We start from the raw sequence: 12,414 nt of genomic DNA on the forward strand, positions 1-12,414 counted from the left end.
GAGCAATGGGAGTTAGCCAAGGGGTGCAGAAGGCATCGCAAAATGGTGTCTCAGATGTGGTCTGTAAAAAAACCTCAGTGAGTTTTGAAGACAGCTTCGGGCTGAGAGCCATGCATCAAGTCAGTACAGGAGTGACACGATAGGAAAAAGCAGCGTGCCTAGGCAACCAAAAGCTTCATGCTGTAATATTAGCTTTTCTGAGAGAATCTCTCTAAAACATATATGTTCAATCCAATGAAAAAAAAAATCCACTAATGCATTTAGAGGGCAAAATGCTGTGTGTTTAAAAGCTTGTTATGGCTCAGTGAAAAAAGAATTATTTATTCCATGGTAAATTTTAGAGTTATTTTAAATTACTCATGCATAGTATTCAGCGTTCATGGACTTAAACACAAATCTTTCCTTTATCTCTTTAAACTTAAATCTTATACAGGCTTTGGTTTGGATACAACAGCTAGCTTAGTTATAGTCACTTTTTCAAAGCAGCTATAAGGTAGCATGTAACTTGATTTATCTAGCAGTGGCACAATATAACTTCCCTGTTGTTTAAATGATATAAAGCTTTTGAGGAAAGGTCTAGATAAGATATAGAACAACGTTTTGGTGAAGGCAGAGAGCCAGCAGTGAGAAAGGTTTCAAATAAGCATATATTTAGAAGTAACGGAGCTTTTTAGATAACAAAGAATCTATGAAAATGGAGTCTGTAACATGCAAGGCCCCACAAAGATAAGATGAAGAGAAAAATATGCTTGAAGTGAAGTAGGAGAAGCAGTGAAACATCTTGTGGGAAGGCATTCACGTAATAAATAGGGTGGATCTTTAACTAATACCTATGTCTGAAGTATTAGGTACAAACATTGTATTGCTTTGTTTGCCAGTTACTTTCCTTGTGAACCAACAAATTCTGAACATTAGAGTTGCATAACTAAAAATCTAAAAAACAAGTCTGTAGTTTTATCTTTACTCATGGCACTCTCATTGCTGGAATGGATAGTGATAGAAGAAAGTGTAAAAAGAATGTGATTGAGGGATTCTGTGAAGAACCAAATGAATGATGTTAGTCGTAACCAGCAGAAATTGGCAGTGTGATAGAACTGCTGATGTTTTAAAAGTAGGAAAGATTTAAGTGATGTTTCTCAAATATTACAAAACAATTGGTTGTGGTGTTTTATTTTTGCTGTTTCAGGATGCTTGTCTGTTGCACAGCTTCCTAGTCATACAAGTGCAATTCAGATTGATCCATGAGTCCTAGTTAGTATAGATTTCCTATGGAAAAGGGATTGATGGTTTCTGATGTGTGCTGTAACCAGGCTATCAAAAGGAGCCAGCTTTTTGTTGCAACTTTCATGCAGCTTTGCTATGACGAAAGCAATTACAATTAGTGTATTGCATGGTAAACCAATCAGGTTAAGTTTAAAACACATGTTGTCACTTCCAGGTTTTGCTGCCACACTTATTAGGAAGTCATACGATGTCAGAAGAGTTGAAATCACTCCCCTGGAGCAGAGGAAGGTAACTTTTGATACCCATGCTTTAGTGCAGGATCTGGAAGCACATGGTAAGTGATACCTGATAAATAATTCAAAGGAAAACTTTTTAGTTCAAGTACTAAAAGTTTGAGTGCTCTCAATTTTGCCAAAGTACCAATGCTTTGTGTTATAAAATGCTTTAGCAGCCTCTTGAGGAGGCTGGTCAAGGAGGGGCATTTGACACTGATGCCTCTGTAGCCATACAAATAACTATTACATTAGATTTACCTTATTTGTAGCTGTAGGCAAGTTTATATTGTGTCTTCCAGGTGAGGAACATAATACAGTTAACAAATGTAAAGTAACAGTAACAGTTAAAGAGCTGTTTTCTAGCAAAAATGAAGCTTTAATAGAAGTTCCTTTTACTAGCCTGCTGGTAGTAACTTGAGGCTTTTTTTCTAACTAGAAGTATTTGCAGCAGCATAGTGCTGTGATACATTCTTAATACCTGCACTATTACTTTGTGAGTGTGGCTGTCTGAAGTCAGACGAAAGGTCCATCTGGCCCTGGGTTCTGTCTCCTGGCAGCAGCTGTGAGTCAGTGCCCGCAGATGAGTGTTAAAATGTATGTGCCACATGCTCTTGTATTTTCTAAGCCTCCAACTGTTTTTACCCTGGAAGTATTTTGGGTCAGGTGTGAACTGTAGTAACCTTCGGTGGAATTCTTTTCACAAGCTTGCTCAGTCCCTGAACCACTATAAACAGGTTAGTACCCAAAACATGGAGTTTCAGACATCTACTCCTTTTGTTGATGCAGAACCTGCCTTCCTTGAGGTTAATTCGATGCCCACTCAGCTCTTTGTGGGAAGGGGGAATGAACATTTGATCTCATGTCACTCATGATTATGTAAGCTTCTGTCATATTCCTCCATGATTTTTTTCCAAACAGAAGAATCCTAGTATATTGACTTTTTCCTTGAGCAGTAGCTTTTCCATACTTTTGATCATTCCTGATGCCCTTCTGTGAACCTTTTCCACTTCTATTGCATCCTGTTTCAAAGGGGAGGGAACAGAGCTGCTGGCACTGTTTGGCAACTGAATGTCCCATGGGTTTAAACAGTGACATAATGTTGCATCTATTTTGTTCTCTGCTCCTTTTCTTAGTAATTCCTGAGGGTTTGGTTTGCTTTATTGATCCCTGCTAAGCATTGAGCTGCTTTCTTCATCAGGCTACAACTGTCTTAAATTCTCAAGGTCTTTCTCCTAAGTGACAGTTGGAACTTTATCCAGTCTGAGGTTAGGCTTTTTTCCACTATTTGGGTCCAGTGATAATATGTATTAGTAGTTAGAAGACTCCTAATAGTCTACTAACAAAGTGTTGAGGTTTTTTTCATGCATGTCAGACTTGTCAGCCTGTAGTTCCCTACACCTCTTCTGGAACTGTTTTTAAAAACTGACACAGTATGTACCATTTTCCAGTCCTCGGGTAACCGAGGTAGTTTGTGAGATGTTACTTGTCCCCAGTACTAATTCACCTATTTCTTCTTAGAGTTCCTTTAGAACTCGAGGGGTGAAGTCTGTCTGGTGCTGGTACACTGTGGTGTTACTCAGTTTAATTTGTTCCATAACTTCTACAAATACGTCAGTACTACAGTGACAGGGCTCTATAGGTAAAACCTTTACATATCACAAAAGTGAGAAAGGCATTTAGTTTTTCTCAAGTTTGCTGCAGGCAATTTTCAGACTCCATTCTCTTGCTTATAGGAATTTATCCACAGTTTCTAAACTTCTGTGCAACAAGGACAGTTACTGCTATAGCGGAGGAACAAAATAATGAATTGGCAAAAACCTAAGAAAGCCTGAAAATTCAGAGGAACTGAAGCAATACTATCACACCTCTTAGTGGAAGGAAACTGTCCTAAAGCATGCATACCTTTTTTTAGTAATGTAAACCGATGGTGCAGCTTGACAGTACCAGTATTTTAGAAGGGAGCAGTGGCATATTTCTCTAAATAGTTTGCCTTGAAAGCATTTTTGAACAAAATGTTAATCTATCCTGCTTTATAAAATGGGCCAATTGAAATACAGCACATCAGTGAGACTGCTGGAAATAAATCCTTAGGGCCAAAGCTCTCAGCACTAGATCATATATGGCAAAAATGACAGCTGTTTTTTCACTATTCACCACACATCATTATTAACGCTTCAAAATTGCACCAAGCTATGGACAAAGTGTAATTTTTATCATCAGAAAGCAAAAATTGCAGTTTGAATTTGTTTTGCAGGCAATGGATGCAGCAGTTTAAAATCCGCTTTGCATGTGTTCGTATCTGTACAGAACAATTTCAATATATGCAGACTTAGCTTTTAATTTTATTATTCTATAGGATGCATGCTTTGTAGCTCAAGGTAAGTTTGGTTTTAAAAGAATTTGCAAAAGTTTGTTATAAAGTAAAATTTTGCTGAATTATTTTTATAATGCATTAACAGATAAACAATGTACAGAAATATGGTCCTCCTGTCAGCTGCATGCGTAGACTATTTCAGTATATTGAAAGTTAATGTGCTTCAGGTTTTTGCAGCATTAAGTCTGTGGTTTTTCTAGGTAAAAATCACAGCGACTGGCCCTCATTGTCAGTTTTCAGTGGTTGTGTGACTTCCTATTTGCCACTGTAGTTAGGGACAGCACTTGAGTGTCCCAGTTTATTATGTACCTCTTGCTCTTCTCTTCATCCAGCTTTCTAATATTACCCAAACTTGTCATCCTTCGACTGTCTTCTAGGCTTTGGGAAGGAGCAAGCAGAGACCATCGTATCGGCATTAATAACCCTGTCGAATGTCAGCTTAGACACAGTCTATAAGGATATGGTTACACAGGCTCAGCAGGTAAAAAGTAATCTATGGTGAACGTATACAGCATTGTGTAGCTATAATGGCTCATATTTGCATATTTAAAAGACAAGTGAGCAACTCTCTATAGTACTATAAACACTTCACTGAGATAAGTTTTCCTAAGTTTCAAGGTGGTATTAAGAATAGTAACATCTTACACCTTTCATCTCACAGGAGTGTTTTCCAAATGCAGCCACAATATGTAAATGTAACACAGAGGTTGCTTCATTTGCTGCTGAAAAGCTCTGAGGTGAAACCAAACTTTTAACTGTGCTTTACAACAGTTGAGGGCAGAAGAAGGATTCAAGGAGGGGTTCCTGAGAGATAACAAAACCACCTAAAATATCAGAAAATAGTCAGGGTTTTTACTGAACTTTAGTAAGATGTCAACTCTCTTCTGAGATGCAGTGTATTTGTCCTGTTTTCCTATTTATAAACTAAAAACTACTATTAGAACTATTTCATTATTTTACTCTGCATTGCAGTCTCTAAAGCTACATCTACAGTAAAAGTGAAACATGGCTAGGGTGTGGGCACAAACGCTGCCGCACAGTTGTCCAGAGCCACTGCGGTGCCTTGGTTTGATTTCGACTTGTTCCAGCTCTCTGTCTCCCTGACCTGGCACAGTCGATGTGAAAGTATAGGGCCAGGAGGTGTTCCCACCAGGCGGAGTAGACAGCTACCTTGATTTAGGAGGAAGAGATTTTAGCCATCTGGACGTAATCTGTGGTGCATCACGTGCCCTCGGGGACAGCAGTGGGCTCTGAATTTTTTAATTGTTGGTATAAACCTAGCTGTTTGCGCTGGTCAGGTCGACACCTCAGCCTGCACTCCAGCAAAGCATCAAGGTGTCTCCTTCGCTGAGATATTCAGGCTCGTGTTTGTGGACATATCTGGAGGCAGTGAATCAGTTAAGTAGCATGGCTGGTTTTTCTGCTGATAATAGAGGTGGTGACAAGTTTCGTTTTAACAAATTGCCAAAATAAAAAGAACTTTAGTTTTCCTTGTAGGCTCGACATCTGGGCCAGGATAATAAAGCTCTGATGCACAGTAATGGTTTTAATAATTACTCAGGAAGGCTGTGCAAGCTGAAATTACATGCCATTCTTCTTCAATGCGTTAATGCAATTACACATTCATTGCTATTTTATTTAAACTGCTGAGCCTTATTTCCGGAAGATTTTTATCTTACTGGCATTTATTCTTAATAAAAGTTATCTAACTTTTTTCTATAAATCTCAGAAGGCAAGAACTTTTGTCTCTCTATTTTTTAGATCAAAATGGAAACCTTTCTTTTTGGAGATCCTATTATATATAAAGAAAGGCAGTATCCCAAATATAATTTGCATAAAATTGTGTTAGACAGAAACACTGGTTTTTGTAGTGTAGTCAGTGTTGAGGGTGAATGTTTTAAGATGGGATGAGGCAAATTAGCTCCCCAGTGTAAATGCAACTGAAGTTCTCCCAGGAATGGTAAAAACTTCATTGTGTTCAACAAAGTAGTCAGACTTCAGTGGAAGCTGGGTCAGGGCATTTTTTAACAAATTTAGTTTAATACAGGATCTGAGAAATACTGTTTGCTCTCTGAATGAGAGCTCTTCGTTTTGCTGGCTCTCAGCTTTAAAAGCAGAAATCCACAGAGATACATCATTTTCCATGATAAGTAGGAGGGTGACTTCCTTATGCCAGCTAAAGGAGTATGGCTTTCGAGATTCTAAACTACAGAGTTTCTTCCTTTATTTTCCTTATTTTTTTTAACTCTGTAGTTTATAAATAGCAGTTGAATTCTGATTTTGTTAGTCCAACCACCAGCAAGGCTTTTTTTGTTGCTTTTCAGCAATGTTTTACTAGTGTCCCTCAGACTTGAATGCTGAGAGGACAGTGTGATACTCATATCATTACGTCTTTGGCTTGCGATGACTTTGTGGGCAAGAAATGGAAGTGCTTCCTTAGGAACTGGATTCAAACCAACAAGTAATGCTTCATAGGCTACTGAACGTTCATTGAAAATGCAAGTGAATGAAGGACTAACCTGTAGTTTCAAGTCTATTTCATTTCATAGCTACTTGGACTGATAACCTCTGGGGTTTTTGCTTAAATTCAGAGTTAGTGTATTAAAGCAACAGAAAAAGCACAAACCCCAGACCCCTTGAGTCTTTCAAACAAATTGCAGCTATAAAATTCTGTGTTTCTGTCCCTGTCTTGTTGGAGAGTATCCCCATTTTTGTGCTTTGCAGTAGCTAATCTCATAATTTCAGACCTAAAAATCTTTACTTTCCTTTACTTGCCGGAAGGTGTGCAACTTAATGACATGTTTTATTGTTTCTAAGGAAATAACTTTACAGCAGATAATGGCACATTTGGACTCCATTCGAAAAGATATGGTCATCCTGGAGAAAAGTGAATTTGCAAACTTGAGAGCAGAGAATGAGGTACTAATATTTTTAATTAAGCAGTTAAATTATAATATATGTTGCGTTATACCTGTTGTACGTTTTTGTGGAACAAAATATGAATGTAAAAGTAATTACGGATGCTTTTTCAGAGTCGAAGTGTTTGTAGATTCCAACTTCTGTGACCACATAAAAATATATTTCACATTAAGACCTGCTCAGTTCTTCTGTAAAGAAAAAAAGTATCTACACATAGTCTTCTGTATTTTTATTTGAGGATGATTCTGGTAGAGTCTTGTCACCGTTAACCATACAACGCAGGAAGAGCAGTCAGCCGTTTCTTTGCAGCAATTTAATTAAACTGGTGATGGAGACACGTTTCGCTTTTGCTTGACAGCATTTTGGTATTTTTCTGCTGTCTTTAGTCTCAGAATAACAAGATCATCATTGTTACAAAATAATCCCTTTATTTTGAGCAAAATTCCCAGCAGATTTTATATGGCTATACAGATTGAACACACCAGTTAGGATATTTAATCAAGAACAAATTGCCCTGCTGGGAGAAAAATTGTGGAAGAATAATTGCGTGCATGAGATGGTAACACTTACATGACTGATTAACTTGGTCAGCAGTTTTCTGAATTTGTAAAACTGGTTTTTTTCTCCTCTGCACTTAGAAAATGAAAATTGAATTAGATCAAGTTAAACAGCAGCTAATGGTAAGTAAACAGCAAGTACCTACACACTCTTATTAGCGAAAGTAAATAGTTATTTTCATAATCTTTATTTGCTTTAAAGAATGAAACCGGTAAAATTCGAGCTGACAGCAAGCTAGACATAAACCTGGAAAGGAGCAGAGTGACGGATATGGTAAGCTGGTGTATGAAGATACTCTTATCAGTTTTGTGTCTTGTTTTCCATTACTACAATTGTAATTTATCTTTTATCCTCAGTTTACAGATCAGGAGAGGAAACTGATGGAAGCAACTACAGAGTTTCATAAAAAAGCAAGTATTGAACAAAGCTCATTTTGTGTTGAGCAGGATACAGTTATGCGTCGCACATTACATAAACCCCAAACTTCTGTGAAAGTTAATAGATTTTTGAATGTGATAAAGTAGAAGACTGGGCTGTATCACTCACATCTGTTGTACCTGTTTATTGCCTAGGTCTGTGGGATTTGGATTGAATCCTGTTCAGGGAGAAGGAGGCGTACAAGCCTTGTTTCTCGCTTCCTGAGTGTCTTATGTGCAGGCCGTTAGAGGTGGGGTGTGCACTGTCATGCTGCTCTTCCCGCTATCACCAGATGATCTGATCAGCTATACCAGAGGGATGGCTCAAGTGCCTACTGCCAAGCCAGTATTTCAAGGGCTGGAGATCCTCAAAGCTGCTAGCAAGCGCTGAAGACTAAGAGGCTGAAGATGGACATGTCCCATCTTCAGCGTCTCCTCCCTTTTCTGGATATGGCTTGTGAATGCTTAAACCTTTGTTTTGCAAAAATCTCGGAATAATATCTATGCACTGTAGAATGCCTCCTTTAGGAGGCACTGGCATATCAAAGACAAAAATCTGTATGATCTGAGTTTTTTCTTTTTCTCTCTCCCTCTTTAATAATTCTTCCTGGATCGTATTCAATGCTGTTCTGTGTCTCCTAAGGTCTCTTACCAGTTACATATTTTACTTCAGTGATAGGTTGGAAATTTGTTTCTTTTTCTTGTTGTTGGTAGCATGGTATTCTTGTTTGGTTTTTCAAAGCTGAAAGTCATTGTCAAATAAATGTTATCTTTTAATGTTTCAGGATTCAAGTACCAACAGCGTTATCTCAGAAATCAGTAATAAAATTGACACTGAAATAGCTTCCTTAAAAACCCTCATGGAATCAAATAAACTCGATACAATACGTTATTTGGCAGGTATGTAATAGGCAAGGAGGTGAGTATCAGTATTGTATTTTGGATGTGTAAAATTTTATTCAAGAATATATGCAAAGTGAACTCAGTAAGTCAGTTGTGTAACAGCAGATAACTGGGACTGGGGGGGACAGGATCCTCCCCAGTTGAAATAAATGTGATAGAGAACCCAGAAGAAGTGGGAACATGCAGACACTGCTGCAGTTGGACTAGGATTGCACCCAGAACTGGAATTGGGAGGAACATGGACATGATTTTTAATTTTTTTTAAAGAGTAGGAAAGTAGCTGAAATACCTTGTCTAGTCTGACAGTTACCTCTGCTTGCTTCAGGACAGCATTTATGTGGCAGAGTTGCTCCCACAGTTCTCCTGAGTTTAAGTTACCCGGAAAGTTTGCTGATGCTCAGGACTAGCCAGAGTGACCAGTTCTGCCTCCCATTCAGTCCTCCACAGACACATAGTTTCAGTGTGGCAATACTGGTATTTCCCCTGCCAAGCAGAACAGATTTCGGTCTGATTTGAGATTGTCTTCTCAATATATACATAACCAGTGAAATTTTTATTGTATTGGAGCTGGATAAAAAGAGAGTAACGCGTTACATTTGGAAGTGAGAACAAGTTCAAAGGGAAACATAACTAGCTTTATTCTAACACTAATACAAACAGCAGCTTAACAAATCTGGAAGACGACTCATCAGGCTTCAGAGGTGCTGCCTAGATATCCTACGTGTTGTGTCAGATGTGTATTGTTAGGTTGTTGTCATTTTGTTCAGTGGGAAATCATTGTAGTTACATATAATGCGAGACCTGGTACAGCCATCTCTCTCCTGTAATACAATTTTCAATAGATGGGTGACAATCGTAAAAGTTACGATAGCCTGTTGTAATTACTCAGATGTGTCCCTGAAAACATAATTCCTCAGGCTGCTGAATTCAACCTCCTATCTCACACCACCTGAGCAGTGCTGCTGTGCAGGATATTACATCTAAGACAAGTCATTGTCTTCTAAAATTATTCTGTCACACCCGCAGCAATTCAGGAAGTTTAAGAGGCTCTGCTCCACAGTTGTTATGATCCTTCCATCTGTTTGCAGTTAATTTCGTGTATGTAAAAGGTGATACAATTTAGTATTCAGCTAATTATTTCCTTTCCTTTTTTTTTTTTAACAGCTTCAGTATTCACTTGCTTAGCAATAGCACTGGGATTTTACAGGTTCTGGAAATAGATCTAAATGGAATGACTGCATCAAGTACAGGTGGAGAAAAGACCACCCAGACAACATCAGTTAGACCATCATGTTTGCGCTGTAGATAACCTTGGTACCTTTTTGTTTTGATATTCTTACTGTGCACTAAAAATATCTTCTGAATATGTAACACTAAAGATCAAAATAATTGGGGGGGAAGTAGGCAAATAGTAATATTTCATTGTCCCCTTTTGAATACTGTATTTATTTCAAAGGACTTCCTATGCTAAATCAGAAAGTCTTTCCTAATGTGTTGTAGAATGAATCTTGTTTTCTTTTGGAATATTCTCAAAGGAACATTCTCACTCTCAGCTCCTCTCAAAATAGAAATGTTAAACATTTGATATGCCTTTGAAATGGGAATACTATTCCCAAGTTAGTATTCTCAATGTGGGAATGCTAATGCCAGATTCCAACAAATCTACTCTGATCCAAGTAAATTAATCTTAAATGTAGTATCTGGATTTTTGCCTTCAGTCTGTTCCTCTCTTTTCTGATGGATTGAAGCCTGGCCCTTTGGTTTCTTTATTTATCTATAAACACACACTCCAGGGCCTTTACTAAAGAATCCTTGTTTTTCTTGAAAACTGGTTTATGTACATTTAAAATCTCATGTAGAACTAAAATGTCTCCATAGATTATTTTTTTTTTTTTGTATCTCTTGCAATTTCCATAACCCCAGAGGTCAACAGAATGGGAGAACTCTCTTTGTCTTTCCAAGGGGAAATGCCTCCACTCTCAGCAACTGTGTACAGCCCTGGGGCAGATAAGTGCTCTTAACTCCTGCCTTCAAGTAGTGCAGAGTATTTCCAATAAACCCTCACGTGTTTTCTGGGCGTAGGATCTGGCTTGTAACATGGAAATACTCAGCATCTCACTGGTGCCAGTGTGACGGTGGTCATCCTCCTCCGATCTCCACACTCCTCCGGACTGTTCTGTAATCCTGTGGGACACACAGCCTCCCCTAACTTCTGGTGATGGCCCCTCTACCTTCTGCAAGGACTTCACAACCCTTGTTGCAGAGATGGGACATAGCAGGTGGATGCCTTCCAAAACCGAAGCAGTTACACCTTGTTGAGTACAAACGCATATGCTTGGTTTGAGTCTTTTAATAAAATAATAATTTTTTAAAAATCTTCCTGGATTAAACTTTTAAGTAAGAGTAGGCCCTTTATAGGCTAAAGAATATTTAGTACTGATTAGCGGCAATTTTTTTGTTGCAGTTTTGTTCTGTTTACAGTTGAACTTGCTGGTATCCTGCCAATTCTTATATTCTGTGCATTAAATAATCATCTTCATTTAAGAAAGTAGAAATTTCTTATATTTGACTGAGAGACTTGAATACAGATTACAAGGCACAATGATATTATAATGGGAGTTGAGGCTGCTTTTTCTGTTGTCTATGTGTTTTGTCAAATAGGCATGGGTGCTGGCAGCAAGGATGTCAGCAGGTGCCTGGCAGCCACTTGTCTGTTGTAACTGTTGCATGGACAAATCCATCTTCATGTAACCTATAACAATTTCTGAGGTTCTCTGAATCATAGAATCATTTACGTTAGAAATACCCTTAGATCATTGAGTCCAACCGTTAACCTAGCACTGCCAAGTCCACCACTAATGGATGAGGCGCTTAGGGACATGGTTTAGTGGTGGACTTAGCAGCGTTAGGTTAATGGTTGGACTTGATGATGTTAAAGGTCTAGGATTCTATAAAACATGTCCCTAAGCAGCACATCTGCATGTATTTTAAATACCTTCAGGGATGGTGACTAAACCACTTCCCTGGGCAGCCTGTTCCAATGCTTGACAACCCTTTTTGTGAAGAAGTTTTTCCTAATATCCAATCTAAAGCTCCACTGGCACAACTTGAGGCCATTTCCTCTTGTCCTGTCACTTGGGAGAAGAGACCAGCACCCACCTCTCTGCAACCCCCTTTCAGGTAATTGTAGAGAGTGATAAGGACTCCCCCCAGTCTCCTCTTCTCCAGACTGAACAATTCCAGTTCCCTCAGCCGCTCCTCATCAGACTCGTGCTCCAGACCCCTCACCAGCTTTGTTGCTCTTTGGACACGGAATGACTTGGCTTGATCTTTTGCACTGTTGCTACATGAGAATTTAGCACTAACAGTGATGTAGGAAATAGCTCATCTACTGCAGCTTCTCACCACCATCATCCCCTACATGCTGAAGTGGGCTCTAGAGAGTGGATTTCTCCTCTTTAGCTGTGATAGAAGGCTTATGCTTTTACTCAGCATGCCTCTCCCTCAGTCTGTGCACACAAAATCAAGCATTTTTTTTTTCAGTACCTTTGAAATTCTCAGAGATTAAGTTTCCTTTGGTAACTAAGGAGGGGACAGATCAGAATTCCAGCACTATCAAATTAACCTTATAGTGCAAGGATTTCTTATTGAAATCAAAGCTCTCAAAATATGGATAATGAGGGTTTCAAAGGGAAAGGAATTTCACAGTAGCACACAGATGAGAGCAAAATCTTTATATGTGAAG

At 38.7% G+C, this 12,414-nt stretch overlaps 1 protein-coding gene across 1 annotated transcript; it reads left to right on the forward strand.

The window, feature by feature from the left end:
* Positions 1 to 222: 222 nt before the first annotated feature.
* CCDC90B (coiled-coil domain containing 90B) lies at positions 223 to 11,390 on the forward strand. Its single transcript, XM_009807383.2, is given in 11 exon segments — positions 223 to 236; positions 238 to 292; positions 294 to 330; positions 1,439 to 1,558; positions 4,251 to 4,354; positions 6,691 to 6,792; positions 7,431 to 7,472; positions 7,552 to 7,623; positions 7,707 to 7,760; positions 8,552 to 8,666; positions 9,834 to 11,390. Coding segments are annotated over 11 exon segments (771 nt in total). The 3' UTR covers positions 9,890 to 11,390.
* Positions 11,391 to 12,414: the final 1,024 nt, after the last annotated feature.

Source organism: Gavia stellata, chromosome 1 (assembly GCF_030936135.1).
Source record: "Gavia stellata isolate bGavSte3 chromosome 1, bGavSte3.hap2, whole genome shotgun sequence".
NCBI classification, from domain to species: Eukaryota; Metazoa; Chordata; class Aves; order Gaviiformes; family Gaviidae; genus Gavia; species Gavia stellata.